The sequence below is a fragment of the Danio rerio genome, chromosome 23 (genome assembly GCF_049306965.1).
Source record: "Danio rerio strain Tuebingen ecotype United States chromosome 23, GRCz12tu, whole genome shotgun sequence".
Classification (NCBI taxonomy): Eukaryota; Metazoa; Chordata; class Actinopteri; order Cypriniformes; family Danionidae; genus Danio; species Danio rerio.
The window spans coordinates 22,390,813-22,407,825 of NC_133198.1; the positions used below are offsets into that span (position 1 = coordinate 22,390,813).

General features: G+C 34.0%; 1 protein-coding gene across 3 annotated transcripts; it reads right to left on the reverse strand.

Moving 5' to 3' along the window:
- Positions 1-1,745: 1,745 nt before the first annotated feature.
- Positions 1,746-16,793, reverse strand: asb14b (ankyrin repeat and SOCS box containing 14b). 3 transcript variants are annotated; one of them, XR_012398460.1, is made up of 12 exons: positions 16,734-16,793; positions 13,727-13,851; positions 13,601-13,653; positions 11,380-11,511; positions 10,297-10,455; positions 8,437-8,682; positions 7,850-8,027; positions 7,233-7,776; positions 4,281-4,434; positions 3,819-4,005; positions 2,065-3,639; positions 1,746-1,937 (listed from the first exon to the last, which is right to left on the reverse strand). XR_012398460.1 is itself a non-coding variant. In XM_073938805.1 (11 exons), the coding sequence occupies exons 2-10, from the start codon at positions 13,843-13,845 to the stop codon at positions 3,833-3,835; spliced, it is 1,758 nt and encodes a 585-aa protein (XP_073794906.1). In that variant the 5' UTR covers positions 13,846-13,851; positions 16,734-16,793; the 3' UTR covers positions 1,746-3,639; positions 3,819-3,832. The 3 variants fall into 3 exon arrangements, 2 of the variants coding, with proteins under 2 accessions (XP_073794906.1, XP_009295041.1); XM_073938805.1 differs by having other exon boundaries at positions 1,746-3,639; XM_009296766.4 differs by lacking the exons at positions 1,746-1,937; positions 2,065-3,639 and having other exon boundaries at positions 3,657-4,005.
- Positions 16,794-17,013: the final 220 nt, after the last annotated feature.

Genomic DNA, 17,013 nt, shown 5'->3' on the forward strand with positions numbered 1-17,013 from the left:
CGTCACTCTGTTTACATTCACGTAGCCTGACGCCCTCCAGCGGCGCTGCCGTGAACCGCGCAGCGTCTAGACGCCATGACCGACCGAGAGCTTTGATCGCAGATCGCCGGAGAACCGGTGCCAAGAACGAACCATAGAGCCGACACACGGGGAACTCAGTGGGAAAACTCACTGCATATGTTTGAGCTCGTATTCAAAAAAAAAAAAAAAACCGTCTTCACGAATTGTAGGCAACACAAAGCTATCACGTGACACGATTCCATAAAGTGAATTAAAAAATCTAAAAAGGTATTTAGATTACACAATTGACATCGAGATATCGAACATTTAAAAAGTAGGCCTATACACAGGGGCGATTTTAGGGATTTGGAGGCCCTAAGCAACTCCAGCTATGGGGCTTCAAGTCCTAAAATGCACCCCTTCAATTTTTATTATATTTTTATTTATTTAGCTGTTTTTTATATGACTCAATCTTACTTTCTACGTCTTATGTTAACGTAAGCTTTACATTTTAAATAATTGGATGTCTTAAAATGATTTTACAACTAAAAAAAATATATTATATATATATTATATATATATATTATAAATTTGACTGCTGGACTGTTTCATGATTGAGGGTGGGGGATATTTTTTTCATAATATTATTAGTGCACAAAATTATGTTATTATAATAATGTTATATCAAACTGTATATTAAACAATATTTAATTACGTAAAAAAATATTTGTTTGACTTTTACTATACAAAATACGATAGAAAATTATATATTGTTTATAGGTATAACTTTTACTTCTAGATATTTATTGGGGACCCCCAGATGTCCTGGGGCCCTAAGCGGCCGCTTACCTTACTTATTGGTTAAATCTGCCACTGCCTATAAAGCAGGGTCTGTTAGAAGAACTGAGAGTTTTAATCTTTATGATGCAATGGATCTCGATGATCCAATCATAAAAATGCCTACAAGTTATCCAAAAAAACTTTCTGTTATGTTCCTATTTTTATACCAATTGTTGTATTCACGTAGTTACCTATTTTAATTAATTTGTTATTAATTTATTTGTTTTAATAATTATTGTCTTTTAATTAACTTGAATAATTCATTTAATTTTTTTTCTAAGCCTAGTTTTGTTATTAAATATTTCATAAATTTAACTTAATCTATTTTTTCCACACTTTTGCAACATTTCTTCCTCAACAGCTTCTGATGTTTAAAATTTTTTAAACAAAGAAAGAGATTTTTGGCATTTGTAGTTTGAATGATATATTATCTGGGTTCATCATGTAGATTATGGTAGAAAACCCAGCAATGCCCTGACCGTTTATTTTTATTCAAACTATTAAACATGTCAATAAAATGTGGATAAGCATGAACAACTTGAAATCAACCATAAATCAGACAAGCAACTTCTCCCAACTTGTGTTTTGTCACGAACATACAATCATACTAATGACTGCTTATTTATCCTGATAACATTTTTCATTGTTATTTTCCGGTTTCCCCCACAAGTCCAAAGACATGTGCTTTAGGTGAATTGGCCATAGTGTGAATGAGTGTATGGATGTTTCCCAGTGATGGGTTGGAGCCGGAAGAGCATCGGCTGTGTGAAACATATGCTGGATACGTTAGCGATTCATTCCGCTGTGGTGAGCCCAGATTGGTAAAGGGATAAGTCGAAAAGAAAACGAATACCAAATACATACATTTTAAATATACTAAAATAAACAACAAAATACAGCAGCCATTAATGTATCAAAATAAAACACTGTATTTTTGTATTTTAAAAATACTTCAAAATACTTTTCCAAGGAAGCATGACATTTCTTTGCAAACCTTCCATCAACAGGTCTATTGAATCAATCCCTTCACCATTAAACCGACTTAGGGAAGTAAACAATGTTTGACAGCAACAACTTTTCTCTGCCACTTTGTTCACCTATGGGGGGAAGTTGTGGCCTAAAGGTTAGTAAGTTGGACTTGTAAACCAAAGGTAACTTGTGTTTGTCTTAGTTATAAGTCCAACTCACTAACCATTAGGCCATAACCTCCCCCTATAGGTGAACGAAGGGGCAGTATATATATCTAAAATTCCTCTGCATTTCCACCTGCAGCACTGAGACTGAGATTGAAAATGTTCTAAAGCTCCTCATCTTGTTCTTCAGAACTGATATTTTATTCCATTTCTTTTCTTAAGCAAAGAGGCTGAATTGTATACACTATATTGCCATTGTATATTTCTGGTCTTTAGCATTGCTCAGTATACCATTTTCAGTAGTTGCTGACTTGCTCCTAAATCCCCTCACCATTTGTCTGTTACTTTCTTTAAGCATAATTTCCATCTACACTCTAATCATTGACCACCTTTTTAAAAATAAATCAGTTTTCTGTTCTGATCTCAAGCTTAGGCTAATAACCTAGAAAGCATCAATCAGAGGCCTCATTTTTAAGATGTCATTATGTACAGTAGAGTACTTGTAAAGTATTTTACAGTATTTTGAAACTACAAAAATACAAGACACTAAAATATTTTGATACAACACATTAAAGGTGCAGTAGGTGATTGTCTTCAGAAACATTTTTTGTTGTGCTGGTTGAAAATATCTTTACATTCCAATAGTACTGATTAAAGTAAATGTTTTTATATGTATTTTTATTTTCTGAGTAAGGCATAAAACTAAAAAATGTTAATCTAATTAAAATTTGTCAGGGCAACAATTGCCATAATTCTGATAAGTAGCCCATTAGATTTGTACATCTGCGCATTTGTCCACACAGATCCGCCATTTGCATGTGCATGCCACTTAAGTTCATGTACACACGAGACAGTCACAGTGCTAAAAACAAATGCTGAAACAAATGTTTTTAAAATCCTGAATCAATAGTTACTTTAACACGCTGGAGGAAGGAAGGTTTAATTTTTTTCTTTTAGATAGTTATGCATTACTTTTAATGTTATGTTTTAAAACTATTTTAGTCATGCAAATCTTATGTAGATTGTGTTGTTTTACAAATGAGTTATATGCACGGTCTTCTGGAAAAAGATTGATGTGACTATTTTCAGTTTCATAAGGGATCTTTTACAGCAACGATACTGCATATTTTTATTTAGTTTAACAACAAAACATCAGTAAATAGTGCTATATTCCACCTACTCTGCTTTACTGAGGTGATGTTGGTTTTATATTTGCATCACATTGGTTCATTTTTGAACAATGACAACCTGTGACACATTCCTTATATTGATACTTTGAATATTCTGTCTGAAATAGCATGTAAGTATGGCGTAGTAATAAGTGTAATTCCTGCACCCCGCAGGCCAACCACTAAGCGCTTTAGAACAAAGGGCGTGAGATAGTAAGACCAGTGATCCTTGCATGCATAGAGTATTGCACATTATGACAAGCTTTGCTTGCTACACAACTGAAAACATGCTAGATATTATACAGTTATTCATTCAGAATTGTAGTATTATAAAGTACTATAAAATTTTCTAACTGGTGAATGACATCATCTGGATGTATTTTCATTGTTAAGGTGCACGCATTCATGATTTCAGGAGGCGTGGTTTTGGATGGCAGGGGAGGGACTTTTTGTCAGATCACTTGATGCACCTTTAAGCCATTTTCATCAAATACAATCTACAAATACAATCAAAAAATGTTGAATCAGATTTTTAATATCGTCTTAGAAATCTGGAATCCAATGTATATGGATTTTTATATTTTTTGAACACAATTATTTCACAAGGTTTGCTTTTTTATTAAAATAAAAAACAACCAACAGCATATTTTGTTTTAACTATAATGTACAAATTTACCTTTTTAGCTTACTTTATTCTGTCATACTTCCTCTGCTGTAAATATCATACTCTTTGAAGCGAATATAGTCTTTGAGACGGGCAGGCAGAGGCAGGTAACTTATAAAAACCGGAGCCCTCAGACGCAAACGACCCAAACAATCACGAATCTTCAGTCTGCAGAGATGCTTCAGGCTTCTTGTGTTTTCTGATGACAGAAGAAAATGTAAATCAATAACACTGAAATCTGCTACATTTCAGTCTATTAACCAACATCTAATCTCTTTCAACAACAGCTGAGATCTACAGTAGTCAACATTTGAGGTGAATATGATTAAAAAACATTTGCCTACAAGAACGTGTGTTGTTGAATAGTTTTAGGACAGCTTTGATGAAAGATTTTTGTTCCACTTCAAATGTCGACTGTATATGTCAGATTTACTGGAAATATAAAATGAAAGTTTGCTTTAATCTCTGACTCACGTTGTATCTTGCAAATTTCCGGCCACTGTTTTTGCTCAACCAGAATAGTCTTCAGTTTGGAGCAGAGAGTCACATGATCGACATAATCCAACATGATTCGCACTACATGCGCTGAGAGGTGCTTGAGCCAGTAAACTGAGATCACCTCACAGAACTGCACACAAATAGATATGATTTACAGTAGGAAACATCTCTTTAAAATGAAAAGTTTAGTCATCACTCACTCACTCTTAAGCCATTCCAAATCTGTAAAACCTGCCATGAGGGTGGCTAAACAAACTTAGGATTACAGGTTTAGTTTTAAGTTGACAAAACCAGATCAGTGCAGTCTGACTTTGTTGGTACCATAAAGCTGATCATCAACTTTCTCTCTTAACTCTGGCATTCATTTTGAGTTCTTAAGCTCATGCAGATGAAAGCGGGACATCAGTTGCAAACAGCTAATCACATGCTTTGGAACAAAGAAATTGTGATTGACTTCTAGTCAGAGAGTAAGTGCAATTTACAGGCAAATATTGAAATGCTTAAAAATATTTATACGGTAGGATGAAAAGAGATGTACAGCTAAAATAAAACTTTATTTAGTGCTTTGTTATTGTAAAAAATTAAACTGTGAAGCTGATAAAATGTACTACCATAGCTGTAGAAAGACTCAAAAATCTAAGCTCATGTGTTTGTATCTTTTTGTAGCCTAATTAAAAACTAAAGCATTAAATTGCAGCTATATTTGTAATTAATTATCTGATATTAAAATAATATTGCTTATGTTTAGTGGATTACAGATGCAATCACTATATAAATCATCTAAAATAATCATAGTAAATATCTATCTTTAAAATCTGACAATTCTTTTCTTTAAAAGTATTGTACTAAATAGTGACCTTTAAATTTCATCAAGGGGTGGAGTGGCTGTATTACATCAGAGATAGATATGTCACTTTACTCACAGTTGATTGATTGAATCATAGTTTGTGATCTCCAATCAAGACTATAACCTGCCCCGGAGTTGGTTTGTCATGTAGAGTAAGATGAAAACCATGATTTATTAAAGCCGAGCTTCCTCCATGGTTCCCAAAACCCAGAATTGGTGCAAACTAAATTGAAACTTAAAAGGATTGTTTAACCAAAATCTTTATGATATTGTTTTGGTTACAATTTGGGTGTTAATCTATAAATCAGACTATTTTTAAACGTTTATACAGTTATAGATGATACAGTCTTGAAGGTCCCGAAAAATTAAAATAAAGTTTTTTAGATGTTAGTTTCTCTCTGTTAGTTTTAAGGATATATATTAGCTAGTGTGCTCTAAAACAGTGACAAAATTCACATTTAGAAAATATAAAACTGTTATAAACATCAAAGCTTTCAGTTTGTCACTTCCTCCTAAAAGATTTTTTCATGTCAACTCAAACTTCAGTTTCTCATTAAATCTTGACCAATCAAATGCTCTCTAGCGTTTGACATGCCCCGCCCCCTTCAAAACGCTTCTTATTTGCTTCTCAGTTGATGTGTTTGAGCTCACCCATTCTCACTGGCAGAGTTGTGATAAAAATTAAATGGTATTGGCTGATTTTTAAAAAGGGGAGGGGCTACTCTATGTCCCACCCTTCATTCATTCATTCATTCATTTTCTTGCCGGCTTAGTTCCTTTATTAATCCGGGGTCGCCACAGTGGAATGAAATGCCAACTTATCCAGCACATGTTTCACGCAGCGGATGCCCTTCCAGCCGCAACCCATCTCTGGGAAACATCCACACACACATTCATACTCATACACTATGGACAATTTAGCCTAACCAATTTACCTGTACCGCATGTCTTTTGACTGTGGGGGAAACCGGAGCACCCGGAGGAAACCCTCGCGAACGCAGGGAGAACATGCAAACTCCACACAAAAACGCCAATTGAGCCGAGGCTCAAACCGGCGACCCAGTGACCTTCTTGCTGTGAGGTGACAGCACTACCTACTACGCCACTGCTTCACCCCATGTACCACCCCCTCTCAATTTTTTTAGTTGAGATTACGTCAAACATTAAATAAAAACGGCACAATTCAAAGCACTTTATGGGACCTTGAAATCTTTCCCGAGCTTGTGTTTGCGGTCTGATGCATTTGTGAGTGTATGAATGGAAGTCTATGGTGAAAAAAGTTCAGTGTGAGCTTAACTAGGCTTTCTAGAAACATCTGCAGGTGCGTTGAGACAAGTTGGAGCTAAAATCTGCAGGACACTGGCCATCCGGGACAGAGTTTGGGCACCCCTGAACTAAAAACGTTGCAAATTTGAAATTTGAAAATTTTAAAACGTTAAACGCTGCAAATTTCAGCAACAAAACACACAGAATAACACTAATTTAACACTCAATCTCCTTTCTTTCATATGAGAGGAGTTTAAGCCATTAGAATCTTATTGGCTCATTTCGGTCTCATTCCCTTTCATAAATTTTTAGACATGAATGTTGCAAACTGGTATTTTCCTCTTATTGTTTTTATGTATAGTCATACACAGACTTGATTGTAGAGCTAGTTTGACCATTCATCCACGTTTGTTATTAGTAGTCATTTGCCCAACAGGCAAATTAATCTTAAGTCCTAAAACAATTGCAGAAAAGAGCTTTTTTTCTTCATTGCAGAATAAGGTTGACAAAAACATTTAGAAATCTGCTTAATTAAAACAAAATAATAATTTTGAGTTATTGTAACTTAGTTCCATTAAGTATACTTTAACGAGTATATCCACACTATAAAGTGGGTGAAATGATCTCTTTTCATTTAATTTCGCAGTTCATTTTTACCGTGTCTATTGTGTTCACTCATCAAAAAAGAAGATCTGAACAACATTTGAATGTCACCGAGGTCAGTAAATGATGACTGAGTATTCATCTGTCTCTTTAACAACACATACTGATAATGCGGGTACTAATTCGGCTCATAAATGAGGATGAAGTCTTACCACCATGTCTTTGATAACAGAAGTGCTCCATCCCTCATAATCCACAGGTGTGTGTGATGCCTGTCCATATGGACAGTCAAAGCAGCGCTGCACATCATAGCCATTATTCAGCAGCATACGCAGCATCACCTCATCCTTAAGCGCGTACTGAAGGGCTGAAGGGAAATGGGTGGTGTTGATACGGGAGTAGTAGTTTACATTGGCACCATAGCGCAGCAGAGTATTTATAAGCTCATAGTTGCCCAATCGCATGGCCGCTTGCAGACAGCTGATGGGGTCTTGATTTGGCATGGCTCCGGCCTCCAAAAGGACTCTTGCTGACTGGACATCATTATTCGATACGGTGAAAAACAACGCTGACCTGCGTTCATCGTCATAGTTCTTGCGCACTCTGGGGTGAAGCATAAAGTTTGGGTCAAAGCCGGAGCTCAGGAGCAGGTCCAGGCACTGTGTGTGACCGCCTGCAGCAGCAGAGTGCAACGGGCTCATGCCACTCTCTTTGATTGCCTCTATCTTGGTCACCGGGATCAGGTGCTCCAGTGCTCTATGAAAGAGACAAACAGAGAAATGTCTAAGAATGAAGTCAAGGACAAACCTGTCAGTGGTGTGTCACTCACAGTAGATGTCCACGGTAGGCTGCGCGGTGGATGGGGAGATGGCCGGTGTGGGTGGGAATGTTCGGATCGGCTCCAAACTCCAGCAACAGTGAAATGATGTCAGGGTTTCCAGAAGCCGCAGCATCGAATAAAACTGAGGCTGATTCTGGAGACCGAGGCTTTGACCAGACGCAGGCCCCTGAATGATAGCAAGTTGATAAATAATAAAAGTGGCTGATGCCAAAAGACAGAAAGACAAATTCAAGGAAGAATGGATAGATGGGTGGGTGGGTGGATGGATGGATGGATTGATGGACAATAAAATAGACAGATAAGATAGACAGACAGACGGATCGATAAAAAAACAGACATACATAGATAGATAGATAGATAGATAGATAGATAGATAGATAGATAGATAGATAGATAGATAGATAGATAGATAGATAGATAGATAGATAGATAGATAGATAGATAGATAGATAGATAGATAGATAGATAGATAGATAGACAGACAGACAGACAGATAGAAAGATGATAGACAGACAGACAGACAAGACAGACAGACCTTCTACTGAATTCCTGACCAGAGGCACATTGACAATCACCTTTCTGAAGCAGAACCTCTACAACACTAAAGTGTCCAGCCTGAGCTGCGAGTCCTAAAGCAGTGTGTTCGCAGATGTCAATGGCATTTGGGTCAGCGCCAGATTGTAGGAGCAGGTACACAAAATTCTCCAAGCCGAGCACAGATGCTTCATGAAGAGCCGTTCTCTGAAGACTTCCTCTTTGGTCCACTGTAGCACTGTAGCGCAGCAGCAGCAAAGCCATGTCATACTGGTCATGCTTTATGGCTGGAAAATAAGACAATTCAGGTTTTTTTCATGTTAATTTTTTATTGATAATTATTCTCATGTACTTTACATTTTATTATATTTGAGTGAAATTAATATATTATAATTAAGTTTAATATTATATTTTATTTAAAAATGTTAAATTATATTTATGCAGTATATGATTATATTAGATTATAACCAAATGTTTTAAAAAAGTAAATATATGTATATTTTTAAAAGTGCTTTAATTCAAAACTCAAAATTGAAAGCATAAATCTAAAAAAAAATAATGTTTCAGATTAGTTGAGTGCAGTACCAAATTAATTTAATTTTTGTTTCAAACAATTCACAACCATTTTGTTTGGAATTAGAGCAGGGAAAATAAGTATAAAACACGTCATTTTTTTCATAAATGATATTTCTAAAGGAGCTGTTGACTTGGAATTAAACCAGGTTTTTGTAAAAACCCAAACAATACAAACATAAAAATGAAACAAAAAAAACTATTTTCAAAAATTAGTGTGTAATAACACTGAAATGACACAAGGAGAAAGTACTTTATATAAAAAGCTTTTTGGTAATGGCAGCTAAAAGATGGCTCTCATATGGAGAATGAAGTCATGAATTGCTCAGGTTTGAGTTTTTCACCAATTTCAACATAGAGTGTAAGAATCTTAATGGTTCTGTGGGTCTCCTCTATCAAATCTGATCTTTACTTTGTACTTTCTATTTGGATTCAAGTCAGGGGATTAGCTGCACAATTCTACAGCTTAATTTGAGAGATTCCTTGGCTGTGTTTTGGATCATTGTCTTGCTGAAATGTCCATCCTGGTTTTATCTTAATCATCATGTTAGATGTTAGACTGAACCTGCAAATATTAATTCACAATGATTGGCAGAGGGTTGATGAAAAACTACTGAAAGAATTCAGCTGCTGTCTGGGCTTTTACTGCCTTTCTAAACCACCCCCCCCCCCCCTTCTTCATGTGTTCAATACTTTTTCCCTGCGTCATTTCATTTTATTTAGCATAACTTTTGTAAACTAATTAGATTTGTTTTCTTTGCACATATGGATTTATCTGGTTATTACCAACATCTGGGGAAAATTTCAAGTCAACAGCACCTTTAGAATCATGTTTTCTGAAAAAAACGGTGACGTGTTCAATACTTATTTTTCCCGTTATATATGCATTACTTGATAATTTTTTTAATAAATTATTTTTTCAGTTTTTTAACCAAACCTTGACCAAATTTCCCATTGATGAATTAAAAAAATTTTCTAAGAATAAAACCCTAAGTATTAAGTATTTCTTTCAAAAATAAAGAGCCAGACGGTTAAAGATGCTTTTAAAAATATGAATTACTGAAAATGTCATCTAAATGTAAAAACAAAGAGAAAAATATGCAGTTTAAAATGCAAATTATTACCAATACAGGTTTGAAAATAAACTTTTATCTTGTATTGTTCTGATATTTTTGTCTTGTATCTTCATTCTCTTGTGTGCTAAACTTCAAGTAGTGCCTCTAAACCCAAAAATGGTAAAAAATGGTTGAACTTACAATCTTAAAGAGGAATGTATATGTCTACTAATCATGCTACTAACTATGCTATAATAGCACAGCCTTCCACACCTGCAACCAGTGCAGAATCGCCCTCCTCATTTTTGCAGTCAGGGTCGCAGCCGTTCTGCAGCAGGAATGTGGCATTATCTCTGAGACCGTGAACAACGGCAAGAAATAGAGGCGTCTCCCCTCTCAGGGTCCGGCATTTCCCTGAGCCTTGAGGAGACGCTGAAGGAGGAAATCGCATTAAGAAATAACTAAACATGATCTTTGGTTGTTCGATACCATATAATCAAAACCATATGATTGTTAGTTTGCATTGCTAGTTTTTGGAGAACAATTAATCTGTACATGTCATTAAGAAAAATAGTTTGCCCTTGTAATCTTTACTTGAAATCTGAAAATGCACTTCCTGTTTTTTTAACAGTTAAACGATTATGTATTGGGCATGGTTAACATACTTAACCAGGACCCTTCAACTGTCAGTTTTGACAACAAATGTTAGGATGTAATAACTGTTCTAAAACCTATTTCCGGAATCATTCTCAATGAAATGCCCACTTTACACTCTTACAAATAAAGGGGCTTAAAAGGTTCTTTGTTGGTGTAGATGGTTCTTTGAAGAACCTTTACCAGTCATGGAACCTCTTCAACTCATAAAAGGTTATTTGTTGCCCCAAATGTTTTTTTACTCTACAAAATGGTTCTTTACGTGATAGCCTCACTTTGCAGTTCCAAAAAAGGTTCTTTATTGCACCAAAGAAAAAAAAGGTTCTTCAAGGAAGCATTTGGTGAAAGGTTCTTTGAAGAACCAAAAAAGGTTCTTCTATGGAATCGCTGTGAAACCCCCTTTTTGGTTCTTTGTGGCACCTTTTTTCTAAGAGTGTACTACTACATCCAATCAGCTTGCAGTAGAAAAAGCAATCCATGCCTACTGTTTTTTCATTTAATATTCTTTTTCTCTAAGAACTGTTTCACAATCAATAATAAAAAAAAAAAATAAATAAATAAATAAATAAATAAATAAATAAATAAATAAATAAATAAATAAATAAATAAATAAATAAATAAATAAATAAATAAATAAATAAATAAATAAATAAACGGTCGCAGCTTTGGTTCACTTAGACTTTAATGAGATACCTCAAATACCTGAATAGGTGATCTCCAGAATGCTCCGCTTGTGTTGCACCGCTGCCTCATGCAGAGGGATCCACCCTCTGCTGTCGGCATTGGACAGAGCATCTGTTTGCTGAACCAGGACCTTCAGAGCATCCTCATTACCTGAGATTATAACCAACATTACATAGTAGGACCCATTTGGTCTCCAAATTTGGGTTTTAATGGGTTTGTCCCTCATATTTTGATTCATACACTAAAAATAAAAACAGTTTTTCCAAATTTAGGTAGACTGAACATTAAACAATTTTTAAAAAATTAAGAATTTTGTTGTTTCAACTCATTTTAAATATGTAGTTTAAACAAGCAGCAAAAGTAATTTTGTTTGACTGTGGAACTAAGTTGACAACTTAATTTCTATAAAACATACTGTAGTTATTTTATTGAATTTTAAGGCAATGGGTTTACTCACTTTTTTGATTAAAGTATACAAATCGCTTTGAATGCAATGGGTTTACTCAGTTTTTACAGTGCAGTCAACCAGGGTGCAAATTAGGAGGAGTTGATTAACGCTTGAACCTCTCCGAAGGACATCAGAACAAGTCGTATGGAAAGGGTCAACCTTTTAATAGTGAAAAATAGCTTTTTCTCATCTGTATATTAAATATTAATTATTTAAAAATAGATAATAAATATACGGCGACGCAGTAGTGCAGTAGGTAGTGCTGTCACCTCACAGCAAGAAGGTCGCAGGTTCGAGCCTCAGCTGGGTCAGTTGATATGTTCTGTGCATAGTTTGCATTCGTGTGGGTTTCCTCGGGGTGCTCCAGTTTCCCCCACAGTCCAAAGACATGGAATATAGGTGAATTGGGTTGGCCAAATTGTCTGTAGTGTATGAGTGTGAATAAGTGTGTATGGATGTTTCCCAGAGATGGGTTGCGGCTGGAAGGGCATCCGCTGCGTGAAACATGTGCTGGATAAGTTGGCAGTTCATTCCACTGTGGCGAACCCGGATTAATAAAAGGACTAAGCCGAAAATAAAATAAATGAACGAATGAATGAATGTAAATATACATTTGAACACCCCTATGTCAGTTCATACCATTGTGGATGCATAATCGAGCCAATCAGTCTATGCAAAAAAATATTAATTCATCAGATTATAAAATATTAAAAATATTTAATATTTCAATATTAAATTCACAGTTCAATATTAATTCATCAATAGAGCACCGATAGACAACGTAAGTTTGCACATAAAATAGGTGTTTGTTTCCACATATAGAAAAAGTAAAGTCAAATTAGACGTGTAGTTTTTATAGTTTGACCTACAGTAACCTCTAAACTAGCTAATCGGAGGATAAATCAGAAAACACTACATTTTTTACAGAACACTTGAAACACTTGAAAACGCTTCAATATGCTTCAATACGCTTAGGCTTACAAAACACAAATACAAAACACAAAACATTTTATTAAAAAAAATAGATATAATTTAAATAAATACTGAAGAATGAATTACACAAACTAACATTAACAGAAAAGTGAGGCCTACAAATAATTGCGGGTAAAGCATTGAATTTACTTGCTTTTTTTAAATAAACAACTAATTGTTTAAAAACAAAAGGTTTACTCGATATTTTTAAAGTAAAGGCAACTAATCACTTCCAAATTTAACTAGTAAAGTCAACTAATAAGTACTTTAAAAGCATGGGTTTACTCATTTTAAGTAAACTACTAACCACTTTAAAAACTAATGATTTTATAACCCTTTTAAGTGAAGTCAACTGTTGCATTAAAAGCAATTTGTTTATTCACTTTTCAGAGTTAAGTCAACTATCGTAGAATTTTATCAAATTCTTTATGAACACTTGTATTATTAGACATTAATATACACCCGTGTTACACCTCAGTGTCTGCTTACACTTCATGCATTTTCAGATGTTGTATTTCAGTTTCGTTTGTCAGACTAGTTTCTTACACGTCACCTAAAGTTTTATGTTTTTATTTTATTCAGATTTTATTTCATTTAGACAGTTGTAAGATTTAAAACACCTTAAATCATTCATATGTAAATGTAAAGCAGTCAAGCCCTGAAATGATTTCCCTCCACACCAGAATTACCATCAACCAATCAGAATCAAGCATTCCACAGTATACCATGACCCAGGTTGCTTGCTATTGTAATAATTTGTTGTTAATCAGTCAGCTTCTTAAACATATGATGAACATTTTTGGAGGGTTAAGCTCTTACCAGCTTGTATAGCAATGAAAATTTCCTCATGGTCGATGCAGTCTAATGGATCACTGTTGAAGGACATCAAATGTTAGTTCATGGGACTTGCTATTAGTGCATTAAAGTGGTGTGATTTTGCCATACTTGTTAGCTGAATCAGCATGTTTGCTGTACTCCAGGAGACTCTGTTCAATCATGTATTGAGTGGCCTCGTCTTCATCCTCATCCCAGTCTTCCTCTGCAGCATCAAATGCTTCTTCCATCTTTCACTAATGAAAATCAAATTCAGCAAGCAGGATTTAACAACAAACGGCTTATCTGTGTTATCACCGCTTATAATGAAAGGAAAACAGTAAAAGTGAGCAAAAATAGAAATAAGAGCAGAAAATATGAATCATTCATCACAAAACCACAGTAATGTAGCCAAAAATAAATTGCATTATTAAGATAATTTGTGATTTAAGTTTGAATTCATTAAATAGTAACTATATAAATGATTCCTTCCCACTTATTACTCTTTAATCCACAACCTATTCTTGTTTTGTTTTAGGCTTCTACAGTACATATTATATTTATGCTTTTAATTTTTTGTTTCATGCTGATTATTTTACACGCTGATGATTATTTTAATCATGTCTGTAAAAATTTTGGTGAAATAATGAACCCTTAGACATAAACGTATAGGCAAAAAAAGTGCATTATTATTATTATTATTATCATCATCATCATCATTATTATTATTATTATTATTATTATTATTATTATTATTATTATTAATACTATTAGTGCAAAGTCATAAAACTGAAAAAATAAAACAATACCACTGAAACACACGCACACAATCAAAAGACACACATAAAATCATCAGTATATACATACAAAACAAACTCAAATCCATACCTAAACACAGCAAACAGACAGTTGAAGTCAGAATTATTAGCCCCTTTTGATTTTTTTCTTCTTTTTTAATATTTTCCTAATTATGTTTAACAGACCAAAGAACCTTTCACAGCATAACTGATTATTTTATTTTTTTCTGGAGAAAGTCTTATTTGTTTGATTTAGGCTAGAATAAAAGCAGTTTTTAATTTTTAACTATTTTTGGGATAAAATTATTACCCCTTTTCAATTGAATATTTTTTGATAGTCTATAGAACAAACAGAAATAAGTTATTAAAACTATTATGTGTAGAAATGTGTTGGAAAAAAAATCTTCGCTCTGTTAGACAGAAATTGGGGAAAAAATAAACCGGGGGGGCTGATAATAATTCTGACTTCCTTTGTAAATGTATAGGCAAAAAGTGTGCTATTATTACTATTATTATTATTACATTTTTAGAGCAGTGTCATAAAACTGTGAAAAAATAAAACTATACCACTTAAACACACAATCATTATAACATATATATATATATATATATATATATATATATATATATATATATATATAAACCTCAAATCCATATGATAACACAGCAAACACAGACAGAAATGTAAGCAAAAAAGTGTATTTGTATAAAAATATAAATTTTTTACCCTCATCATTTTTCATAAATATGAAACTTACTAAAACTGCAATATTTATTCACAGAGCCATTTAAGTCATCTTAAAGTGTCTGCTAAACAAATAAATGTAAATGCAAGAAGTGATACATTTTCTGCTTAAATTAAAAAAAAAAATGTTATTTATTTTTTAAATGTAACTTTTCTATGTCTGGATTGTGTAGCAAATAATCACCTTCCCCCATTTCAACCTTCTAGCACTTCAGATCAATTTAAATCATGTATTTGTTTGTTTTGGTATGAATATATGTTTGTTCTTTATGTATGTACTGAAACTTTTTTTTGAGTTTGTGTGAGTAGTATAGTTGTTTTTTTCACAGTTTTATAACAATGCACTAATAATAATAATAATAAAAAATCATCATCATCATCATCATCATCATCATCATCATAATAATACTAATAAATAATGTCATTGGCTTAGATTTTAATAATCTAAAGCAAACAAGCAAACAAAAATGTCTAGCTTTTAATATACAGAAAAGAATCAACTTTATAGTTAAAAAAAAAAAACAATAGCATGATGTAAACAAACTTCTTTAAGTGGTTAAAAACCCTAAAATTTGTTATTTGTAATTTGTTATTGTCATCAGGGTCCATGTTGGTATAGACATCTATTATTAACATACCCAAATAAACATACTGTAAAACCCTAAAAGTTAAGGTAACTATTTGAGGAAACCGATTGCAACAAACCATTTAAGTTCAAAAACGAATCCTAATGAGTATCTTGAACTTAAACTATTTGAGTAAACAAAGCAACTTGAGCACAGTAAAATGCAATAAATGAAGAGAACTCCAACCAACTGAGTACAGTAAAACTCAATAAGTTAAGGCAACTCAAACCGTTTGAGGAAATCAAGTGCAACACACCATTTGAGTAAAAAAAAAAATCTATATGAGTACTGTGAACTTACTCTATTTAAGTTGAAGTACTTAGGTATTTATTTAACTGATTACCTTCAACGCTGGGTTCAAAACTCTTTTAAAATGAGTAGAATACATTTAAAAGTTAACTACACTCATTTCATTTGATAAAGTTGACTGTTGGGTTTTACAGTGTATGGTATGTTTATGATGCTTTTTTCTATAAACCACAAATGCCAGTAAAAGAACAACATTTTTTTTTAAAGTGTTGAACAGGACCACAATAACAAACTAAATTAAAGAAAAACCAATACAGTATATCATGCTATGACAAGCATCAAGCTAAGTCTCATGGATTCAAAGTTACAATCAATTATTTGCTGGAGACTATATTGACCGTATGTACTCGCGCTGGTTTACTATAGCTGAAGCTGAAAATATCTGCTCTAGTTTCTTCTGAGCTGGCTTTAATTACAAAAGGATGCAACCAACACTCAAATATCTGTGGTTGTTTCATTAAAAAAATTAAATCCACAGTTTAAATTAATGTGGTAAAAAGCCTAAGATCACAATTATCATCGTTGATTACGTGAGTCTTTAAATGGCTGTTTGATTTTAATCAGAATGTTTTGTAAACATGCAGCACATCCCATGCAACCTATTTTCCAGCAAGACTAATCTCTTTACATAGGCTTAATTGAAAGGCAAATGTTCCTTCTACCTTGAGGCAACAGGAAATGCAGAAAAACGGTCGTGGCAGTTGTATCTGTACTGTGTTTTTGGTTGCTTTACGCTCCCACAACTATTTATATCGGCGTATGGATAAAAATACATTGAGCCTGGACCAGCCAACCAACACCTGGCTTTGACCCACTGCACTGCGTGACAGTCAGTCTTGCAATTCTAGCCCGGCAGACAGCTGACCTGAGAGATAATGTTCTAAGAGGCATGTGCAGTGCGCCACGCTTTCGCTTGTGTTCAGATGTCAGCTTGAACAGAAC